Genomic DNA, 22,723 nt, shown 5'->3' with positions numbered 1-22,723 from the left:
AATGTTGAAGTACTTTTCTTTTTCTTTCTTTTTTTTTTTTTTTTTTTTTTTTTGAGACGGAGTCTCGCTCTGTCACCCAGGCTGGAGTGCAGTGGCACAATCTCGGCTCACTGCAAGCTCCGTCCCTCCAGGTTTAAGCAATTCTCCGTCTCAGCCTCCAGAGTAGCTGGGATTACAGGTGCGTGCCACCACGCCCGGCTAATTTTTTTGTATTTTTAATAGAGACGGGGTTTCACCATCTTGGCCAGGCTGGTCTTGAACTTCTGACCTCATGATCCACCCGCCTTGGCCTCCCAAAATCCTGGGATTACAGGCGTGAGCCACTGAGCCTGGCCTTCTTTCTTTCTTTAGAGATGGGGTCTAACTCAGTCACCCAGGCTAGAGTGCAGTGGCGTGATCATAGCTCACTGCCACTTTGAACTCCTGGGCTTAAATGTTCCTCCCACCTCAGTATCCCAAGCAGCTAGAACTAGAGCCATGCACACCACACCTTGACAATTTTTAAATTTTGTGTACAAATGGTATCTGGCTATGTTGCCCAGGCTGGTCTCGAACTCCTGGCCTGAAGCCATCCTCCTGTCTTGGCCTCCCAAAGTGCTGGGATTACAGGTCTGAGCTACCATGCTTGGACTACTTTTCAAGCCAGATTGATTGAAATACAATTTTCATAGAGTAACATTTGCCCTTTTTATGTGTACAGTTCTATAAATTTTGACAAATGCTTATAGTCATGCAATCACTCCAACAATCAAGATATAGGACATTTCTAAAACCCCAAATAGCTCTATCAGGCCCTTTATTTTTATTATAATGTGGTTATTACTAACGTAAAGTCTGTAATTTATTCAGCTTTCTTTAGTTTTTACCTAGTGTCTTTTCTCTGTTTCAGAATCCCACCTGAGATGCCACATTACATTTACTCATCATATCTCCTTAGGCTCCTTTCGGCTGTGACAGTTTCTCAGACTTGACTTGTTTAATGAACTGGACAGTTTTGAGTATTAATCGGGTATTTTACAAAATGTCCCTCCATTGGGATTTGTCTGATATTTTCTTCACTACTAGACTGGGGTCATGGTTTTTTGGCAGAAAGACTATAGAGGTAAAGTGGTTCTCATTACATTGTATCAAAAGTACATTCAATCCATATGATTTATCCCTGGTGATGTTTCCCTTTATCACATGTATGACGTAGTGTTTGTCAGCTTTCTACACTGTAAAGTCCTTCTGCCCCTGCCCTTTCCATACTGTGCTCTTGGATAAAAGTCACAGGTAAGAAGTAGTAGGGAGTGATGCTCCACTTTCTTTCTTTTTTTGAGACAGAGTCTCACTCTGTCGCCAGGCTGGAGAGCAGCAGTGCCATCTCAGCTCACTGCAACCTCTGCCTCCCAGGTTCCAGTGATTCTCCTGGCTCAGCCTCCTGAGTAGCTGGGACTACAAGCTCGCACCACCACACCCAGCTAATTTTTGTATTTTTAGAGACAGGGTTTTACCATGTTGGCCAGGATGGTCTCGATCTCTTGACCTTATGATCTGCCTGCCTCAGCCTCCTAAAGTGCTGGGATTACAGGTGTGAGCCACCGTGCCTGGCCTTCACTTTCTTAAAAGAGGAATATTTAAATAAGTTATTTGGTATTCTTCTGCATGAAAGATTTGTCGCCTCCTTCCTATTTACTTATCCACCATTTATTTATATTTGTATGAACTCATGGATACTTATTTTATTCTTTGGGTTATAATCTAATACCATTCTATCTATATTATTGCCCAAATTGTTCCAGCTTAGGCCAGTGAGAGCTCTTCAGTTGGCTCTTGTGTCCCTTTGACATATTTCCATCATTGTGGATTTTTTCCTTTGAGCACCTCCTTACTTTCTGCAGTCAAATGCTTTACCTCTGAGCTATACCCCTTTCTATCCTCCTACATTCTGTCATTACAAGATGCTGCAGGCTCATCCTGTTTATTTCCTGTCCCAGTCCCCAAATCAGCCAATTCTCTAAGGAGCCTTGGTATTGTTTATTGGAGAATGGTATTAGAAACCACAATCAAGGCACTTGTGTTTACTGCTGCTGGGATATTGTAGCTTCTAAGTCCTTTCTGCTGACAGAGCACTTCAGACATAGAGCACTGTCTCAAAATAAAAATAAAAATACTTCTGCATTTTCTTGATTGTTTTATCTCTTTACTCTTTTTTAATTCCCTAATTTTCACTTTTCCCCTAATATTGAATTTTCTTTCCAAGTACAGGCCAGTTGTCTTATAGATACCCCACATTCTTGATTTATCTTGTGATTATCTTGAGGCTAAATACGATTTTTCTTGACCTCAGCATTATTGACATTTTGGACTAGGGATTTCTTTGTTGTGGGGGAGCAGTCCTGTGCATCATAGAATATTTAGTAGCATCCTCAACCTCTATCCACCAGATGCAAGGAACAACCTTCCAGTCACGACAATCAAAACTGTCTGAAACATCGACAAGTGTTTCATGGAAGCATAATTGCCTCCAGTTGAAAATCAGTGATCTAGACACTTTTGTCAAGAATACGAGGTGAGGGTTGGGTACGGTGGCTCACACCTGTAATCCCAGTACTTTGGGAGGCCAAGGTGGGAGGACTGCTTGAGGCCAGGAGTTTGAGACTAGCCTGGACAACAAAGCTAGACCCCACCTCTACAAAAAATAAATTAGTCCAGGCTAATAGTGCATGCCTATAGTCCCAGGAACTTGGGAGTCTGAGGGGGGAGGATCACTTGAGCTCAGGAGCCATGATCAAACCACTGCACTCAAACCTGGATGACAGGGGGACCCTGTCTCAAAACAAAACAACAAAACAAAAAGAATATGAGGTGATATTATCTACTCGAGTACCACATCAGGAGACATATAATGTCAGGTTTGTGGAACTGATAATAGTGATGTTATGTATAATAACTTGTTTAAGTTGGTAACCAGCAAATCTCTTCATTGTAATTAACTATTAATTGTGGTAGTACTTTGAGTCTGTGTGATGATCTTGTTCCATAGCAATTTTCCACCCAGTGTGTTTAAATCTACTTATGATTTGATGATTCTCCTTTGGGTTCATATACTAGGGGATGCAAAATGATGATTTCCTAATTCTTTCCTGAAATACATGACAGCTGAACTTTTTCTGTAAAAAAGAGCTTTCCCTTTTATTCTATTCCCCTCTCTCTTCCTTTTTCTTCACTATTGATGCATGGATTTAAAATATTAATTGAGTTGGAATTATCACCCATTTAAAAAAAATGCTCTAATTGACCTACATTTGGCTAGTGGGAGTCCATTCACACTACTTACTATGTCATTTGTTATGAATATGTAAAATGTTTATCTGGTTCAAATCAAAACTAGAAAGATACAGCTAAAGGTTGGGTGCGGTAGATCATGCCTGTAATCCTAGCACTTTGTGAGGCCGAAATGGGAGGATTGCTTGAGGCCAGGAGTTCAAGACCAGCCTGGTCAATATAGTGCGACCCCATCTCTTAAAAAATTTTTTTTTAAAAAAAGATTAAGGTCGGGAGCGGTGGCTCATGCCTGTAATCCCAGCAATTTGGGAGGCTGAGGCTGGCGGACCACGAGGTCAGGAGTTCAAGACCAGCCTGGCCAACATGGTGAAACCCCATCTCTACTAAAAATACAAAAAATTAGTCAGGTGTGGTGGCAGGAGCCTGTAATCCCAGCTACTTGGGAGGCTGAGGCAGGAGAATTGCTAGAACCTGGGAGGCGGAGGTTGCAGTGAGCCAAGATCGCGCCATTGCACTCCAGCCTGGGCGACAGGGCGAGACTCTGTCTCAAAAAAAAGAAAAGATTAAAAAATAAAAAGATATAGCTAGTGAAGTCCTGCCCATCTCCTTTACCTTTCTCTATAGGTAACCACTTTCATTAGTTTCTTAGTTATCTTTTTTCTCTTTGCCAAAGTAAATAAAAATGTAAATACACTCATACATTTTATCTCACCATTTTCTTACCACAAAGGTAGTGAGAGACAGGACTAGCTGGATTTCCTAGGCCGACTAAGAATCCCTAAGCCTAGCTGGGAAGGTGACTTCATCCACCTTTAAACATGGAGCTTGCAACTTAGCTCACACCGGACCAATCAGAGAGCTCACTAAAATGCTAATTAGGCAAAGACAGGAGGTAAAGAAATAGCCAATCATCTATCCCCTGAGAGCACAGCGGGAGGGACAATTATCAGGATATAAACCCAGGCATTCCAGCCAGCAATCGCTACCCTCTTTGGGTCCCCTCCCTTTATATGGGAGCTCTGTTTCCACTCTATTTCACTGTATTAAATCTTGCAACTGCACTCTTCTGGTCCATGTTTGTTACGGCTCAAGCTGAGGTTTCGCTCGCGTCCACCACTGCTGTTTGCTGCTGTAGCAGACCTGCCGCTGACTTCCATCCCTCCAGATCAGGCAGGGTGTCCACTGTGCTCCTGATCCAGCGAGGTGCCCATTGCCACTCCTGATCTGGCCAAAGGCTTGCCATTGTTCCTGCATGGCTAAGTGCCTAGGTTCATCCTAATCGAGCTGAACACTAGTCACTGGGTTCCACGGTTCTCTTCCGTGACCCACAGCTTCTAATAGAGCTATAACACTCACCTCATGGCCCAAGATTCCGTTCCTTGGAATCCATGAGGCCAAGAACCTCAGGTCAGAGAACATGAGGCTTGCCACCATTCTGGAAGCGGCCTGCCGCCATTTTGGAAGCGGCCCGCCACCATCTTAGGAGCTCTGGGAGCAAGGACCCCCGGTAATAGTAGCATACTATGTGTACCTTTGCGCCTTGCCTTCCATGTAACAGTGTGTCATGAAATCACCATCAGTTCATACAGATCGTCTTTGCTCTTTTGGTAGCTGCAGAGTGCTCTATTGTGTATATGTACCCCATTCATTCAACCAGTCTTCCATGGACAAGCATTTAGGTTGTTTCTGATAGTTTACTACCACAAGTAACACCACAATAAATAGCATGGTGAATATGCTGTTTTGAATCTGAGGATGTATGTCACCAGGGTAAATTCCTAGAAGGGGTGTTGTGGGGTCCAAGGGTAAATGCACATGGAGTTGTGTTACACTGCCAAATTTCCTTCAACAGCCATTGTACCATTTTGTCTTCCCACCAGGAGGCAATAACAGTGGTGTTTGCTTTCCTACAACCTTGCCTATAGAACTTGTAAGCGTTTGAATTTTTGCCAGTCTGATAAATTAGAAATGGTATCTCACGGTAGTTTTTTTTTTTTTTTTTTTTTTTTTGAGATGGAATCTCGCTCTGTCACCCAGGGTGGAGTGCAGTGGCGCAATCTCAGCTCACTGCAACTTCTGTCTCCTGGGTTCAAGCGATTCTCCTGCCTCAGCCTCCCAAGTAGTTGGGACTACAGGTTTGAGCCATCATGTTCAGCTAATTTTTGTATTTTTAGTAGAGACGGGGGTTTCACCATGTTGTCCAGGATGGTCTCAAACTCCTGAACTCAAGTGATCTGCCTGCCTCGGCCTCCCAAAGTACAAAGTGCTGGGATTACAGGCATGAGCCACTGCGCCAGGCCTCTCACAGTTTTAATTTGCATTTCCCATACAGTGAACAAGCATCTTTTTCTTATGCTTGAAGGCCATTTGTTTCATGTGATTTTTAAAAACATCTCTCCCTCTGTCCTCATAATTTCCTGGCTATCACTTTAGATTTGTCTGCTTTATTTTATATCTGGATTTCTGAAATAGTCTTCTGGCTGGTTTATCTACTAAAGCCTCTCTCCCTTTAATTATCCTGAACACAGTTAACGCAATAACCAAATTAACTTCTTAATACCCCCTTCAAGACACCCACTCTCCCACTTCTGTTTTTAAAAGAACCTTCAATGATTCTCTTTTAGTCACAGAATACTTTTAACCTCATTAGTCTGGAATTCAAGATTTTGTTTTCAACCACTTCCCCAAACTTCTCTTTGCCTATTTCCTTATATTTCCTCATTCCTTCTGCAAAATTAGTATACTTGGTGTCTCAAAATCCATAGCAGAAGCCTTTTTTTCCTGCTATTGTCCAAATATAAAGACCCCCTATAGTGCAGCTCTTCTCTCTTATCTGTCTAAATTCTATGTAAACGCTAATGTTCACCTCAACTCCCATCTTCTTAAAAGCCTTCCTTGAACACTTCAGTGCCCAGAGGTTCTCTTTTTTTTAAAAATCCTTTTGGTGCATATATTTGTCCCCTTATTTGGCAGTGAATTTATATAGCCTTTCTCTCTTTTTTGCAATTCCTTACAATTTTTAAATTTGGATATGTTTTATCCCAAGAGTGGAGAGAGCCATTTCAATCTGCAAATACCGATACATTTTCATGATCTCTTTCTAAGTTAAAACAAGGGCACATTAACCACTATATTTATTGATGAGGTAGAAAAGTAAGAACAACTTATGTAATTTGATTAAAATCAATCATCAAGTCAATGGTATATAATCTAAGATGTCTGGATCTCAGGTTATAGTTAAGAGTCATAGCTATTGCTACATTCCCTAAATTAAAACAAACAAACAAACAAAAAACGTGCCTCAAAACATTAGGTAAAAGTTACTCCATTTACTTCTATCCTCAGCTAGTGAAGAAATATAATTTAAAACTTAGATTTATCTTACTAGTTAAAATTTCCATTCAGGATACTGGTTAGAAAGAGAAAGAATTGACATCAAATAATCTTGGAGCAGAATAGTATTATATAAAATGTTATCTATTTGTTTACAACTTGACAAAGAAGAAAAATCGAATCTCATAATTTAAAAAATCCTTATTTCGTCTCAAAGTATTTAATTCAACACTTTCTTCCAGACGAAACAATCATTTTTGGTCATGAGTTTAGTTTTCTGCCCCCTTTTTGGTAATCTTTCCTTGGAATAACAGATAGCTAGGTCCACCCAGGAAATAGATGAGATTCTGGTTAATCTGGAATTTGAGGGTTTTTTTAATTAGGTATAAAAGATAGATATTAATGTTCACTAAATAGCTGGAAAGGAATACAAAGCTAAAAAAAAAAAAAACCCAGGATTTTCAACAGCTAATTATTACATAATGTAGATGAAATGTCTCACAATGACTGATTTCACTTTTCTCTGACTCCCCTAGAGATTGTCTAGACCTGGCCCAGAGATGAATCTACATTATTAAAATGGAATAAAGTTAAGTTCTCTCCAAAGGATGATGTCCCTTCTCACAGGAGGAATCTTGGGGAAATCCATAGTAAATTATTCAAATTTTTCAAGTTTGTATTTATCTCTTTAAAATTATAAAACTTAAACCATGGTCTGATCAAAGCTTCCTTACAGTTCTAATAGTTCATGAAAAATCATTTTTTAATTTTAAATATTTATTTATTTAGAGAAAGGATCTTGCTCTGTTGCCCAGGCTGGAGTGCAGTGGCATGAATACTGCTCACTGCAGCCTTGACTTCCCAGGCTCAGGTGATCCTCCCACCTCAACTTCCTGAGTAGCTGGGACCACAGGTGCATGCCATCACATTTGGCTAGTTTTCTGTATTTTGTTGTAGAGACAGGGTTTCACCATGCTTCCCAGACTGGTCTCAAACTCCTGGGCTCAAGTGATCTGCCCACCTTGGCCTTTCAAAGTGCTGGAATTATAGGCGTGAGCCATTGCACTTGGCGAAAATCATTTATTTTTGTATTGTATGGTTTATTTTTTCTTCTTCTTGGTTCATAAACAAAGTTTGATTAGAGAAAACAGCAAATCTAAGACCCTGGGTATCCTAAGCCATTCATCTCTGCTTTGAATTTGGGCAATTCTCAAATTCAATTCAACAAACATTCATGCATTAATTGCACATTTATTATGTCCTGGGCACTCTGCTAGTTCAGAGCATATAAGTCAAAGAGCTTGTTCTCAGGTAGTTTAGTGTCCAGGCAGAAAGGGGTATACATAGCAAATATTACACTAGTCACCTCTAAAAGGTATTCTCACTGGCCTAACAAATAAAGGGAAACTAGAAAAGGGAGAATTTATTCTATTGGAGAGATCAACAAAGGGTTCAGAAATAAGGTGACAATTGGGTTCAGCCAAGTCTATCCAAGAATAAATGAGGCCCAATACATAGAGATATTATAAATTAAGGGCATTTTAGAATTTAAAATGAGAAATTAGAGGTATTTAGAATGGTCTTGTGACCCTTTCTGGTGGTGTCACTGCACTTTATACCTGTCTCTAATCTGGCAGGTTGTCTTCTAAGAGGTTTCATTCCAGGTGTATCACTTGGGACAGATCCTGCTATCCCTTATAGTAGGATCACAGCCATATCATCTTTGAAATTCTCCCCATCAAGGCGAGCACTCAGCACACAGTAGACAAAGTTTCTTAAGTAATGAATGGACTGAAGAGCTTAATAGCGCTTTGTAAAGTAAATCAAGTAAATCAAACTTCCTAATCTATCCTTTTTTGCAAGGTGAGTCTTTTGGATTTTGAGTCCCCAGAGGGTCAGTGTCTGCTGTGGAGTCCGTTTCCAGTGACTTCCCCTTGGTCTCATCTTTAGCTGGGTCAGCTAAGTGGAGAATGAGGCCAATGCAAACACCTAGTGACCATGGTTTTCTTGTCACTGTTCCCACCTCCATGATAAGATCCTCACTGATCCTGAAGGAGTTCACACACATTCATACATTCCTGTCAAGGTGTCCTGAAGCTATGGAAGGAAGATCTTCTTTTCTCTATGTGTATCTTGCTGGGTAGACTTGCCCCACTCTCATCACTGAGCAGATCCAAGAGAGCCCAAACCTCAGATTTTAGATTACACACAACCCGCCTCCAAGATGCACAAAGATGCTAGTATGGGCACACAACACACAACAGCAAAGATGCCAGAGAAGACCACAGAAATTAGCTGGGGTGTGAAACTTAATGGGAAAATACATCTGAAATGGGCAAACAGTGAAATCAAGATAATCAAAACATTCATCATTGCTCTGTGCAAACTCATCTTCTATCACTTCACATGAGACAGACACTGGAATTTGCTTATAGTTTTTTACTTCAGTACTTTTATTATTTATGCCTAGGTTTATTTTTTGCTTCCCAGGTAATTAGCATTTTACCCTTAAATATCTGACTCTAAATTTTATTTTCTTCTTAAGTGTTTATTAACTTTATTATGAGATTTTATTATCCAGTAATATAAGCATCATTTTATACTGGAAGATAATGGGGCAATGGTATTTAAGCTTCCAGAAACTGTATTTTCTAGTTACAGATATTATAGAAAATGTATCTTTTCCATTTAAGGCAAAGAGTGGTGGTGATAGCCACAATATAAATTATAATTCATATATAATATTAAATATTAATTGCAAATTAGCTCAAAGAGAAGATTTAGAATATTCCTAGCACAACGAAATGATAAATGTGTGAGGTGATGTTATACCAGTTACCCTGACTTGATCATCACACATCATATGCAAATATCAAAGTATCACATGTATCCCCTAAATATGTAAAACTATTATGTATTAGTAAGAAAAAAATTAAGAAAATCCATTGGGTAAGGCAAATAAAAAGTCTGCTTTATTCTGGCACAATCTTACCCCTAGTAATGTCATGAGTGTTCTATAGAACAGCATTAGCCTTACTGGGCAACTTGTCAGAAACACAAATTCTCAGGCCCACCTTAGACCAGTGAATCAGAATCTGCATTTCAACAAATTCCCCAGGTGATTTGTGCCCACATTGAAGTTTTAGAAGCTTCAGTGGTTGATTAGTCAACCAATCCCTGGGCTTCATGGAAGTTCCATGAAGAAAAATTATTCCATGAACTTTTCAGTTGAGTTTCCTTTCAAAGATCACACATGTGAATTATTTTTTATATGTTGCCTAAACGTACATTAAGAAACAATCCTGGAATTCAGTAACCTCTCTATTTTTCATTTTATCGCCAATGCAATGGTGCCATGTGGTTAACAAACTGTCTCCATCATCTCCTGCAGGCATGTGAGAAGGGAAGAAAGAAGGAGCCACTGACTTGAATTAAAGAGTTACACGTGAGAATGACAAATGCTTTGCATTGCATGATGGGGAATTCAACTCCACTGTTACCACGATGCTTGATTCTCTAAGGGTTGTCTTAGGCTCCAAGCAACAGAGTCATTTTTATTTTCATTTTTATTGTTTTAAGATGGAGTCTGGCTCTGTCGCCCAGGCTGGAGTGCAATGGCACGATCTTGGCTCACTGCAACCTCCGACTCCTGGGTTCAAGCAATTCTCCTGCCTCAGCCTCCCGAATAGCTGGGATTACAGGTGCCTGCTACCACATCCAGCTAATTTTTGTATTTTTAGTAGAGATGGGTTTTCACCATGTTGGACAGGCTGGTCTCGAACTCCTGACCTCAGGTGATCCACCCACCTTGGCCTCCCAAAGTGCTGGGATTACAGGCATGAGCCACTATGCCCAGCCCAACAGAGTCATTTTTATAAAGGAAACCCTCCCTCCCTCTACCCACAAACTTCTGTGTTTTACACATCAAGTGAGTTAGAGGAATTAGGTATTTCTTTGCTTGAGTTCATTCACTGTTAATCTTCCAAATGTGTCACCTTGAGAAGCTAAGGAGAGGCTGAGTCTCAGGCACCTGAAATGCGGTTGCTGGTCAGTAAGCCCCAAAAACTCATTGACAACCAGAGGAAAAGGTGCCATGGCCTCCTTTTCTAAACTTGAGTTTCATAAAGACAAGAAACCCATTCATTGCTTCAAAAGCAAGTATTTCCTCACATGATCCTGTTTGTATTGAAGAAAGCCTACTTAAGACGTTGATGGTGACACTGAGGCTGACAGCAATGACAAGAGCGCCTGCTGGGGCAATGACACGATGAAGATGTGTGGAAAAGGACTTAGCTATTTCAACTCTTTAGGTGACAAAGGAAGAGGACATACCCAAGCTGCATCCCAGACATCCTTCTTCACAAGGGACACATTCTTCATAGTCTGGGTCTTGGACTTCACCTACACAGACAGAGAAGTGAAAAACACAACTCATTTCCATTGAGTGGAGACACGTTAATTGCTACAAAAATATGTTCGTGTGTAGCTTATTTTAAAGTAAATCGTAGAGCAATTATGAAGCCCAAAACCATCCTCGAAGATATATGTGGTTTCTACTTTTTAATCTCCTTCTATTAATTGAATGGATTGAATCAGCTTGATTGGGTACAAAGAGAACCAGGTTGGACCATATGCCATGCAGCTCATTTTGAAGTCAAGCTCATTGATTTTATTTATTAAAGAAGCCAGCTCTGCTTCTGGGAAAATGGAATTGGGTATGTAAATGAACAGGTTCTTTTTCTCTTTCTATCTGTGCTACTAAACACTTTTTAAAAAAGTTTAAAATCTTTTACTACATTCATAAACATTAAGGAGAAACAGAATTGAGTGTCTTAATTATTCTAAAAATGTCTTGGAGCTCTCTTCAGCACCAGACCAGGCATAATTCTTATACAGAGCAGGGCAATAACAGTCCGTGGCATTCTTACATAGAAGAGAGCCGAAACTATAAGTGTTGTTTTTTAATTTCCTTCTTCCCATAAAAGATAAGAAACTGGGCAATAACAATAACACATACGATTCACAGAACATTTTAATATTTTCAAGTGGTTTTAGGCTGGTCCTCACTGGCTTCTCAAAGCCACTCTGTCTTGATGCTGTGCTCTTCCTTTGACAGATGAAGACACCAAGGCATGGGCAAATTAGATGAGTTTTGCCTAGGGTCTCATGTCTAGTAATTGGGAAGGAGAAAACTGTTGACCTAGACTTTTGGATTCTAATTTTATTTTCTCTCACCTATATCCTGTCCACAATCCCCCCACCCGCCAAGATCATTTTCTTTTTCTTTCTTTTTTTTTTTCTTTTTTTTTTTGAGATGGAGTCTTGCTCTGTCTCCCAGGCTGGAGTGCAGTGGTATGATCTCGGATCACTGCAACCTCTGCCTCCTGGGTTCAAGCCATTCTCCTGCCTCAACCTCCTGTGTAGCTGGGATTATAGGCATGCAACACCATGCCTGGCTAATTTTTGTATGTTTAGTAGAGACAGAGTTTCACCATGTTCCCCCAGGCTGGTCTTGAACTCCTGGCCTCAAGTGATCCACCTGCCTCAGCCTCCCAAAGTGCTGGGATTACAGGCATGAGCCACTGCACCTGGCCAATTTTCTATACACTTAAGTGCATTCCTGTGACCTTGGATTATATCTGAGGAAACCCAGAGAAAGGGCGTGTGAACAGAGAGGGAGAGAGAAAGTTACCTCTCTTCCCACTAGGGTTGGGAGTCACCCAAAATCATCCCAAGTGCTGACATGCAAGCCAGGAAGGCAATTCAAGTCTCCAGGACATCCAGGGCGCAGCCCCTCCTCCCATGTTCGGGTGCTGGGCAAGGGCCCAGGAGCAGGCTTACCTTGTCCACACTCTAACTTCTGGCATGTGTGGTTGGTGGGCGCTATGAAGTAGCCCTTCACGCATCTTGTGCAGACATGTACGCTGTGGCAAAGCTCACAGTTGTCTGGGCAGGGCAGGCAGGTGTTCCCCTCAGTGGCATAGTGGCCCTCTGGGCAGCTATCTTGACACTCTCCCTGGTACAGGAAGTGCTCTCGGCCATAGTTGTCTGATCAGTTACAGGGGCAACGAAAAGAGGGAAAATGTACAAAGTTAGCCATGAAGCTATTATAATGTAAGATATTATATTTTAAAAAGATGCGACTGAGTGCTTTTTTCCTAGTGGATGAGGGATGTAAGGATGGATTTAATGAAAAGTGCAATAGCTACATCCTTGTAGTTGAGAAGTTTTCCTTGCAGGGAATTATTTTCCAATATTTTATATATTTCAGTGAACAGCGACTGCTATCTGGGATGTCATTGGAAAACGATGCTCTGTGAATAACTACAATTCACATTGTGTTTAACTACAATTCAAAATGTGTTTAACTTTCCCAAAGGCTCCTTTTGGTATCTGTGAAAGCTCTCAGACCTGGGGGCTATAGAGAGCCCATGACAATAAACACATGCGTAATGATCGACACTTTTTATGAAAGTGCAATCTTTTAAAATGATTTTGAATTGTTATCGGTCACATGCTTGCGTTAACCATCTAAGGTCTGAATTTCTGCAGAGCTGCCAATGCCGATAATGACAAGCTTACTGAAGCACTAGACCAAGCACCCTTCTTTGACTCTTTTACGTGCATTCCTGAGGGTTCCTGACTTCTGTCAACATTGGATTCTATAAGGAAAGAATCAGCAGTGCCCACAGCCTAACAGACCATGGGAATTTGTTTCTGGAGGGAATGAGAAAGTCTAACTAGTTACAAAGCATCACAATTAGTTACAAAGGATTCTAATCTGTTAGGAATACAAAAACAACAATAAGATGACTACTGATGCATCTAGAGGTCTCCTACTCCCACCCTCCTGGAGTTTTTGTGCTGAGTGTGCTCGGGGTATCCATCTTCTCTGAATCAGATTTCCCATATGTCCCTGCCTCTGAAGAGCAGCTGATCTGTGTTACTCAGAATAACCAGGTCTACGGTTCATTCGTCATGTGATCTACCACATGGAGATCCAAAATCATTGACCTTCAAGATGCAAGGCTGCTGAATTTGTGGATAAAGATAGCACTAACCCCATGTTGCAAGTGCAGAAACTGAGAGTCAGTATAATGTTAAATTGACCCACGTGAAATTGCCGATATTTAACTATTTTTTACCTGTGAGCATGGCACTTTCACATCATTTATCATAATATTTCTTATTTATTCAAAGCCATAGTTGAAATACATTTTCTTTTTTTTGAGACAGGGTCTCACTCTGTTGTCCAGGCTGGAATGCAGTGGCATGATCTCAGCTTACTGCAACCTCCTCCTCCTGGGCTCAAGTGATCCTCCCGCCTCAGCCTTTCAAGTAGCTAGAACTACAGGTGCGTGCCACCATGCCCAACCGTTTTTTTTTTTTTTTTTTTTTTGTATGTTTTGTAGAGATAGGGTTTCACCATGTTGCCCAGGCTGGTCTTGAACTCCTGGACTCAAGTGATCTGCCTGGCTTGGCCTCCGAAAGTTCCGGGATTACAGGCGTGAGCCACCGTGCCTCGCCTGAAATGCAATTTTTAAAACATGCTTTTGGATTATGGGCTGTCAAGCTACCTTTTTTGCTAATTGTGATTTTCTACTAGAAGGCTACTGGTTCCCATAGGACCAAGAAAATAAAAAGGGCTTCCACAGAGGTGGTGGAAGAAAATATTCTGCTGTTTCTAAATTAGACATAGAAGAGATTATCCTCTAAGGAAAGAAGAGGGTTTGGAAGGACTAATGTGCATTTGGTGATTCTATAGCTATCGATCAACATTGTGGAGCACAAGACTCTGATCTGGTGGAACCTGGAATCTCTGAAGATCACAAGAGGGTCATCCTTCCAAGTTACGTTCTCAGCCACTTTATGAAACCCTTGCAAATGCCATTTCCATCCACCATGACTCATTCAGAAAAAAATCTTTTTTTCAGAGTTCCCCAATTTCTCTGGTGTAGGTAGGAAGATTTGAGGGAGAGCAGTGAGGAAGTCTACCTCTTCTCCATCCCCTGCACCTTCACATGACATCAACTCAGGATCCAGATGCTTAGAGGGAGTCTAAGGCTCTAAATATGTATTTGTGGAATTTGGCAATATTCAATTTTTCCCCTATATCCAACTGGATCATCAATCTTAAAAATTAGCAACGACAGGCCCAGATTTAGAAGGCAGTGTTCTTCAATCCCATTTTTATTGTTTGGACATGGCTTTATTGAGGTGCCTCTTTGGGTGTTATAATTTGGGTTTAAAGAACAGAGATTTCAGGGGGTCTCAGTGTTTAAAATACATAGACCTACAAAGGGAGGTCACTTAGATGCCTTGGCCATGACCAGCTTTTCCAACAGGTTTGGTCCAGGACTATGTCAAGATTCGGTCAGATTTTGAGTAGCCCTGCTCAATTAGTTATGGATGATAATTTGGATAGCTCAGAAATTTAAATACCATGCATAAATTTTTGGCTACTTGCCCAGGGTCTTCAACTTTAAATTATTATAATAGTATGTAGACGAAGCTATTTCCAGTGGTAGAAGGGCTGATACTTTTGTTAGGCACCAAAAACTTTCCTGGGAAAACAGGTGACAAGAGTTCAAATGGGATAATAGGGGACAAGAGTTTGGATTGGCTTTTGTTTATTCTGGAGAGTAATTCACTTTTACCAGAGCATTTCTTGGCAGCTGATTCTGTTAGGTGAGAAGGTGGACCAGCATGATGATATTGGATGTCCATAGAAGAAAAGAAAGGGTGAGAGTTGAAGGCATGAGGCGAAAAGGACTGCTGGAAAGGATAAAAGAAAGGTGCAGGGATTCTGAAAATAAACTTGATGAAGTTGACTACCATATTTTGCTTACTGTAGCTGTTGTGTGATTGATGGAATTTAGCTTTGGGTAGTTTGGTAGTGAATAAATCTGGAAGAGAATTGGAGTGAATCCTCAGCAATATAGCTGGAGATGTACACTTCCAAAAGGCATCATATCTAAACCTTAATGAAGTCACAATTAAACAAGGGATGCAATCTCTACAAATTGGTAGGACGGGCTTATGAAGGTTGATGGGACACCCCGGCTGGAGGATTTTTAGCCTTTTATTAAAGCTTCCATTTATGGATATGGAACTTCTTCAATTAAGTCATCCATCTTCTTCAGCACTGTGTTATCAAGGTCTCTGCTACACTTGCTTCACTAATGCTTCTTAAGGACATCACACTCTCAAGTAGGCAGAGCTACCTCAGGGCTTGGTAAACAATACCCCACCTCGAGGAAGCCTTCTCTGCTCATTACAGCTGGAAGTGATGCTGCTTCTCTGATCTGGGATAGGATTTCTACCATGCATTTGGTCTTCATCTATTATTTTCTTGTTTTGTAACATATGAGGACAAAACTCCTTGTTAGACTGTAATTCCTTGAAGGTGAGTATCATGCTATCATTTATCTCATTTTCTCTGGCATTCAGGGCATAGTAACTTGTAAATAGAAGGGATGCAATAAATGTTTAAGATAATGGATTAAACACAATTTCAAATAGAAAAAAAAAAATAGAAGAAATGTCAGTGCATTTATAGGTAGATTGGTCCAAGTAGTTGTAGGATGGTTAGAAGACTAGACATTTGTTTGGTATCTAAACTTCTTTCTAATTTTGTGCTATATATGGAGATGTAAAAGTGATTTTGGATGCCATCTTGTACTTCTTCTTCTTCTTCTTTTTTTTGTTGCAAATAAGAAGAGGCATAAAGAGGTGAAGTGACTGGTTTAGTACCTTCTCGTCAGTAACAAAGGCGGGACTTGAACCCACATTTTCTGACTGCTGGTCTTAACATTCCTTCCATTGAACCATTCACTCATTAATTCATTCAGTTATTTATTGTGAACCTTCCATATACCAGACACTGTGCTGGTGCTTAAAATACAGCAGAAACAAGGTAGAAACCATGCCATGCTCTTATGGGGCATAGAAACTTATGGACCAAATAGACATCAAATGTGTTGAGGCTCGTGAAGGGGAAGTGCAGCGTTCCCAGGTTGCTGATGTAAAGGCCTAATCTAGGCAAGGAGGTTAGGGCAGCCCTCACTGAGGAAATGATGTTGAAACTAAGATGGAATAGGAAGACATCAGCCAGACAACAAGTGGAAACATCTCAAATGAAGTCTTAGGAGCAAGAGAAATTCAAATGCTCAAAAGAGTAAGCAGCTACAAACAATAACAGTAATAATAATAAAAATAAGAATAGTTAATATTCCAAGTGCTCACCATGTGGCTAGCCCTGTTCTAAATGCTTTATTGTTTTATCTCATTTCATGTCATTTAATTTTCATAAAAACTCTTAAAGAAGTAAGCATTATCATCATCTTGTAGATGAAGAAGGAAACAGAATAAGGCAGTCTAGAAGTAAAATATGACAGATATTTGTCATGTTTTGACACATGAAACACAAAGCAATGAATTTATATACAGAAATGTGTTATCTCCTGATCTCCTGCAAATGCCTGGTACTCTCAATGTGTTCTTCATTTTTCTTGGTTTATTTCAAGGAAGAATAAAGATCAATAATTCTCTTCCACCAGAAAAATGATGTAAGGATGATGATGCTGGTAACTGACAGCCTCAGGATCAGTGAGACAACTGGGAATGGTGGGGACTGGGGAGAGATGGAGAGCAGCCTCTTTTGGACTCCAGGTAATGATTTGGGAAACGCAGGTCCAGTGTTGGCAGATCTTTTGAATTTTCAAGAGACATTAAACCCTCAAGTTTTTATTTGCAATGTCCCAATTTTTAAATTTGACTCAAATTTAAAAAGCAGTATATAGAAAAAAATAAAATATGAATCTGGCCCACATGAGGTCAGTAGGGGACAGGCATATGAGTTGAGGCTGGAAAGGAGTCAAGGGTCAGAATGCAGAGAACCCTTGAGAGCATGAAATAGAATCCAATGACAGCAGGAAACTTTTAGTGCAGGTAAATCTGGGACACAAAAGGTCACATTTGTAATCATTTGAAACGATGACCTTGCTCTGCCGAGCTCTGGCAACTTCTAAGTGGCATACTTCCCTTAAAGACAGAACGTGTCTTTCTTAATTCCCCAGGTCTTCACTTCTACCTCCACAAATCTTAACTTCACTGTCTATCTCATGTCTGACCTCATGCTTCTATGTCCTTCTCTCTCCTTCTCTGGAAAGGCATCTCTTAGCTGCTTTCTTATCTTTTCCAGGGCACCGAGTCTACACCCAAATAAGGTGAACAAGCTTTTTGTGTCCTGACAGCAAGCAGAAAGTTCAAGGTTGTACAGGCTCTCCAGTGAACAGCTGTCTGATCTTAACCCTCAACCCCAGACACAAGGCTTTTGGGTCAAACCAAATGATGGCCATCAGAAGAGGAACAGGTTTGGGGTCAGGAAGACGGAGGAGCAGCAGTCCTCTCACCTGCTCCGCAGGAGGTGCAGTGGGTAGGGCCACTTCCTTGGCATCTCTGGCAGGTGTGGTGGCATGGATGGCATTGGTTCTCAAATTCAAATTTCCATGAGGGACAGTTCAAAACACAGCGGCCATCATCAAAAATCCTAGAGGAAAAACAGACTTTTAGAATTCATCAGGGTGACTTTCCAGAGTGGCCCTAAGTATCAGAACATGTGGTATTCATGTTTGCTGGACAGATTTGACTTCATTGTTCCAGAAACAAGGGGGATGCCTGGGAGTGATCATCTTAGAACATGTGAAATATTAGTCACGTACCCATCCTTGGCCCAAGATTTGGACCTAACAGCCAGCATGCCAGAAACTGGCTGGGAAAACAATCCCGAATCTGCTTCCAAACAAGCTAACTGGTGCCTACAGGGATGAAATCCAGATTATAGGCCCCAACCAAACCCAGCCAACAGTCAGATGGAGGCCTCTAAACTTTCCACACACTCAGTGGACCTCTGAGAGAGGCCTTGGAGAAAATATTCTTCCTTTATCTATCAGCATGCTCATGCTTTGCAAGGGAAATATCAGCTCCAAGGGCTCTTGACGAGTGAAACAAAACACTGCTTTGTAGCTCGGATGCTACTTAGAAGCCTGGCCTGTGTATACTGCAAGTAATCAATGAACTCTGATTTTGAGTGTCATGTTTTGCAAACATTTCCTGAGATATGGAGTACTGCAGTCTCCTTTTCTGACCATGAACACCTACTGTGAACACCTACAAAGGGCATTACAGGTGAGTTAGTATATGGGCTTCTAAAACTTTGGTTTTACATATATATAATATATATCCTAATGTCATTGTTAATATTTTTATAGTTTTGCTTCATTATTCTTTGCAAACTAATCATAAGAGCAAATGTGACTAAGTAAATTGTATCCAAGTATTCTGTTCAGAAAAATACAAAATGTTTATCAAGTGCAAGAGTCAGATAGGTAATATGAATAGATGAAGTGAGCTGGGGGCTGCACACCCAGAGTTCCTAATTTAGTGGGTCTTAAGGGGAAGCAACTGAGAATTTTCATTTCTGACATTCCAGATGATGCCAGTGCTGCTGGTCTGGTGAGCACTCTTTGAGATCCGCTGCTCAGTGACAGTCTGGATTACTGTGGAATTCGCTAAATGATTCCTATGTAATACAGGTGACATCAAATTGGCATCTCTTACAGCTCCCTTAGAATAACAGTTATTGTATCAATTGTGAGGTTCACTGAGCACATAGCATACGCAAGCTCCTGTGGGCATAATGCTGCCATCCAGGCCTGGGACATCTGAGTGGGCCTGCGAAGAAAGGGAAGGATGTCTTTTTCTCTCTACTACTCCTCTCCACTTATGCTGGACACCACACGAAAGGTCAGGTGTAGGCCTCAAGCAACTTGTTCCTGTATTGGCACTGGCTTGTTTAAACTTCACTGTTTCCAGAGCTAGAACCAACCCTGAACTGGGGGGTGGGCCATTTCAATCCCAGGTTTGGAAGAAGGTTGGGTGGGGCAAGGCATCCTGAATAGTATGTCACTTGCAGTCTTCCATCTCATTCATTCCCACACCCTGAAAGTCTGTGTCATTTGCATCTGTTTGGAGGCAGAATGGGATTCAAGCCGACAACCTAAGACAGAAGTCCACCTCTCTCTTGGATTCCTAGGCCCTCATGTTCTGTTAACCATCCGCAGCACCATTGAATGAACAATCCTTTTGGTCCACTGCAGAGTATGAGTCCCAGTCCTAAACGGACACTCACACACATCTGGCTGTCCATGTCAAAACAGATCCCCTGCACCATGGCATAGAATGAGATGCCTGTGCTCCCAGCCCAGATTTTTAGCGGATGGCACTAATGCCAAAGGGGAATATCCCAGCCCCACCCTGGCACCAGTTACTGAGCTAGAAGACTTTTCAAGGAATAGTCTGAATGTGGCTAGTTTAAAATGAACAAACAAACAAACAAAAAAACCCAAAATCTTTCTATAAGAAAAACTGTGGAAGAGCTTTCTGAGGATTTTAAGCAAGGAAGCTATTCAATGTTCTGCTGAAAAAGAGAATGGGGCGAGTTTATTCTGGGGATTTATTTTCTTGCTAAAATCAAGTGAGAAAGGGATGTGAAGTACATCATCATTTTATCTTTTATAGCAGTGGTCCCCAGCCTTTTTGGCACTAGGCACTGTCATTTGATTTGGCTGTGTCCCCACCCAAAATCTCATCTTGAATTATAGTTCTCATGATTCGAGTCGTGGGAGGGACCCAGTGGGATGTAACTGAATCATGGGGGCGGTTATCCTCATGCTGTTCTCGTGATGGTGAGTGAGTTCTCACGAGAGCTCATGGTTTTATAAAGGGATTCTCCCCCTTTGCTCAGCACTTCTCCTTCCTGCCACCCTGTGAAGAAGGAGCCTTTCCTCCCCTTCGCCTTCTGCCATGATTGTAAGATTCCTGAGGCCTTCCCAGTCATGCAGAACTATGAGTCAACTAAACCTCTTTTCTTTATAAATTACCCAGTCTCAAGTATTTCTTCATAGCAGCATGAGAACAATCTAGTATGGACCAGTTTCATGGAAGGCAATTTTTCTACAAATAGGGGGCAGAGGATGGTTTTGGGATGATTCAAGTGCATTACATTTATTGTGCACTTCATTTCTATTATTATTACATTGTGATATATAATGAAATAATTATGCAACTAACTGTAATGCAGAATCAGTGGGAGCCCTGAGCTTGTTTTCCTGCAACTAGATGGTCTCATCTGGGGATGACGGGAGGCAGTGACAGATCATCAGGCATTAGATTCTCATAATGAGCACGCAACCTAGATTCCTCACATGGGCAGTGCACAATATGGTTCACATTCCTATGAGAATCTAATGCTGCTGCTGATGTGACAGGAGATGGAGCTCAGGCAGTAACATGAGCAACGGGGAGTGGCTGTAAATACAGACGAGGCTTCACTTGTTCACTTGCTGCTCACCTGCTGCTGTGCAGCCCAGCTCCTAATAGGCCATGAACGAATATCAGTTCATGGCCTGGAGTTTGGGGACCCCTGTCCAAGATGAGATGACAGATTGGTTTGGGGGGGAAATCATTTGTCTTGGGAGAAGTAATCTCCCATTAATGGGAACCATTAAAAACCACTCAGAAATAGGAGAGGAAGCAGATATAGAACGCTTCCATGTTTATGTAGGAAAGGGGCTGTCTTTTTGACTTGATTTGAGGAACATATCAATCACATAATTATGCTTTAAACCATTCCCTCCATGTCCACCCTAACAAAAGCATAGGTGAGATCCCCAGTTTTTGTAAGAGGATGATTATTTCTAAAGATAGAAAGATAGGGAAGACAGTTATGCTTAAGTGAAGGCACTGAGTTATGTCAGCACGACCCACCCCACATTCTCCAACCTCCCCCCAAAATATTGCGAAGAAACTTGAAGAAAAATCCCATTTCAAATGGCCACAGTTTTCAACAGACACCAACAAATTTTCCCTAGTGGAAGAGAATAGATATTTTGCTCTATAAAAGTAGAAAATGGGTCTGATGAAAATTTTCGTTAAAGCCAACTCAAGGCATCTCTGGGACCACCAGTCATCCAATTCATGGATTCCTGAGATGCCCAGGCAAGCTCATCTCTGCAGGGGAAGAGCTTCTCTCCCCAACTCATGCCAGCTCTTGACCTTTTCATAGGAAGTGAACCATTCTAGACCAAACAGGGCTGAAAGAAAGGGAGAATGCAGTGGAACCAAGTGCTAAACAGCTGGGCAGAGATGATCTTAACACTGGCGCTGAGTATTCCAGAAGGCCCCCGGATGTGTGTGTGACATGAACTGTGATGAAAGAGACAGCATGTCAGGGTTAGCTGGTCCTCTTTGCTGATTGTTGACTTGGCCTAATTAAAGCCATTAAAACGGCACTTAGTGTAATTTCTTGGTGCTTTAATATTCTAAAAGAATGAAATCTAGTAAAAAGATTTTTTTCTCTGAATTCATTGAAATAGATCAAATACAATGTTTGAGCATGGGTCAGAACAGAGGTAACTTTGAAATATTTTTAATTAGTTCACTGACTCTCTAACTCCTTCAGGACTGGGCAGGGAAATTAGGTTGGGCAATGAGGATCCTAGCATCACAGAGCTTTGCATGTTAAATACAGTGACAAAGAGGGCACTTGCTTTCTCCAGGTTTTTAATTGTCTTTAAGGAGCTAAACCCAGTGGTTTATAAAATTGTAAAGGAAGGGTGGTAGCTGCCTTATTAAACAAATGTTAAAATATTCCCCTAGTTCAAAAGACGTCCAAACATGCACTGGAATTTGATTGTTGGTATGGTGGGGAATTGGAGAAAAAAACAGAACCTCATTTTGAGAATGCTATCTGTATCTTAGAGTAAGTCCTGATGCTTCTTTAAAGCAAATTCAATATTTAGAGGCATAGTTATTTTAAAGAGACACTTGGAAAAATATGCTCATGGTTAGCATTAAAAATTCTTAAAACTGTTCCTTTGTGTCTTCTTCGGTCCTTTCTCCTTCCTTCTTTCCTCTTTTCCTTCTCTTATTCATTCTTTCCTTTCTTCCTTCCTCTTTCTGAGGGAGGTATTTGGAGCCAAACCTATGATATTGATTGCACACTTCATCAAGTTCAATAAAGCACATTTATTGAATTATGTGTTGATCACTGTGGGGAATA

At 41.0% G+C, this 22,723-nt stretch overlaps 1 protein-coding gene across 1 annotated transcript in view; it reads right to left on the bottom strand.

Moving 5' to 3' along the window:
* Window positions 1-22,723, bottom strand: part of PCSK5 (proprotein convertase subtilisin/kexin type 5) — a 461,615-nt gene that overhangs the window by 103,727 nt on the left and 335,165 nt on the right. The window contains exons 22-24 of the mRNA XM_034967553.4: window positions 18,015-18,151; window positions 12,442-12,648; window positions 10,933-11,001 (exon numbers count right to left, since the gene is read on the bottom strand). Coding sequence (XP_034823444.2) covers window positions 10,933-11,001; window positions 12,442-12,648; window positions 18,015-18,151 — 413 coding nt within the window. The remainder of the gene's footprint in view (window positions 1-10,932; window positions 11,002-12,441; window positions 12,649-18,014; window positions 18,152-22,723) is intronic.

This window comes from Pan paniscus, chromosome 11, assembly GCF_029289425.2.
Source record: "Pan paniscus chromosome 11, NHGRI_mPanPan1-v2.0_pri, whole genome shotgun sequence".
NCBI classification, from domain to species: Eukaryota; Metazoa; Chordata; class Mammalia; order Primates; family Hominidae; genus Pan; species Pan paniscus.
This window is presented reverse-complemented; position numbering and strand designations above follow the sequence as displayed.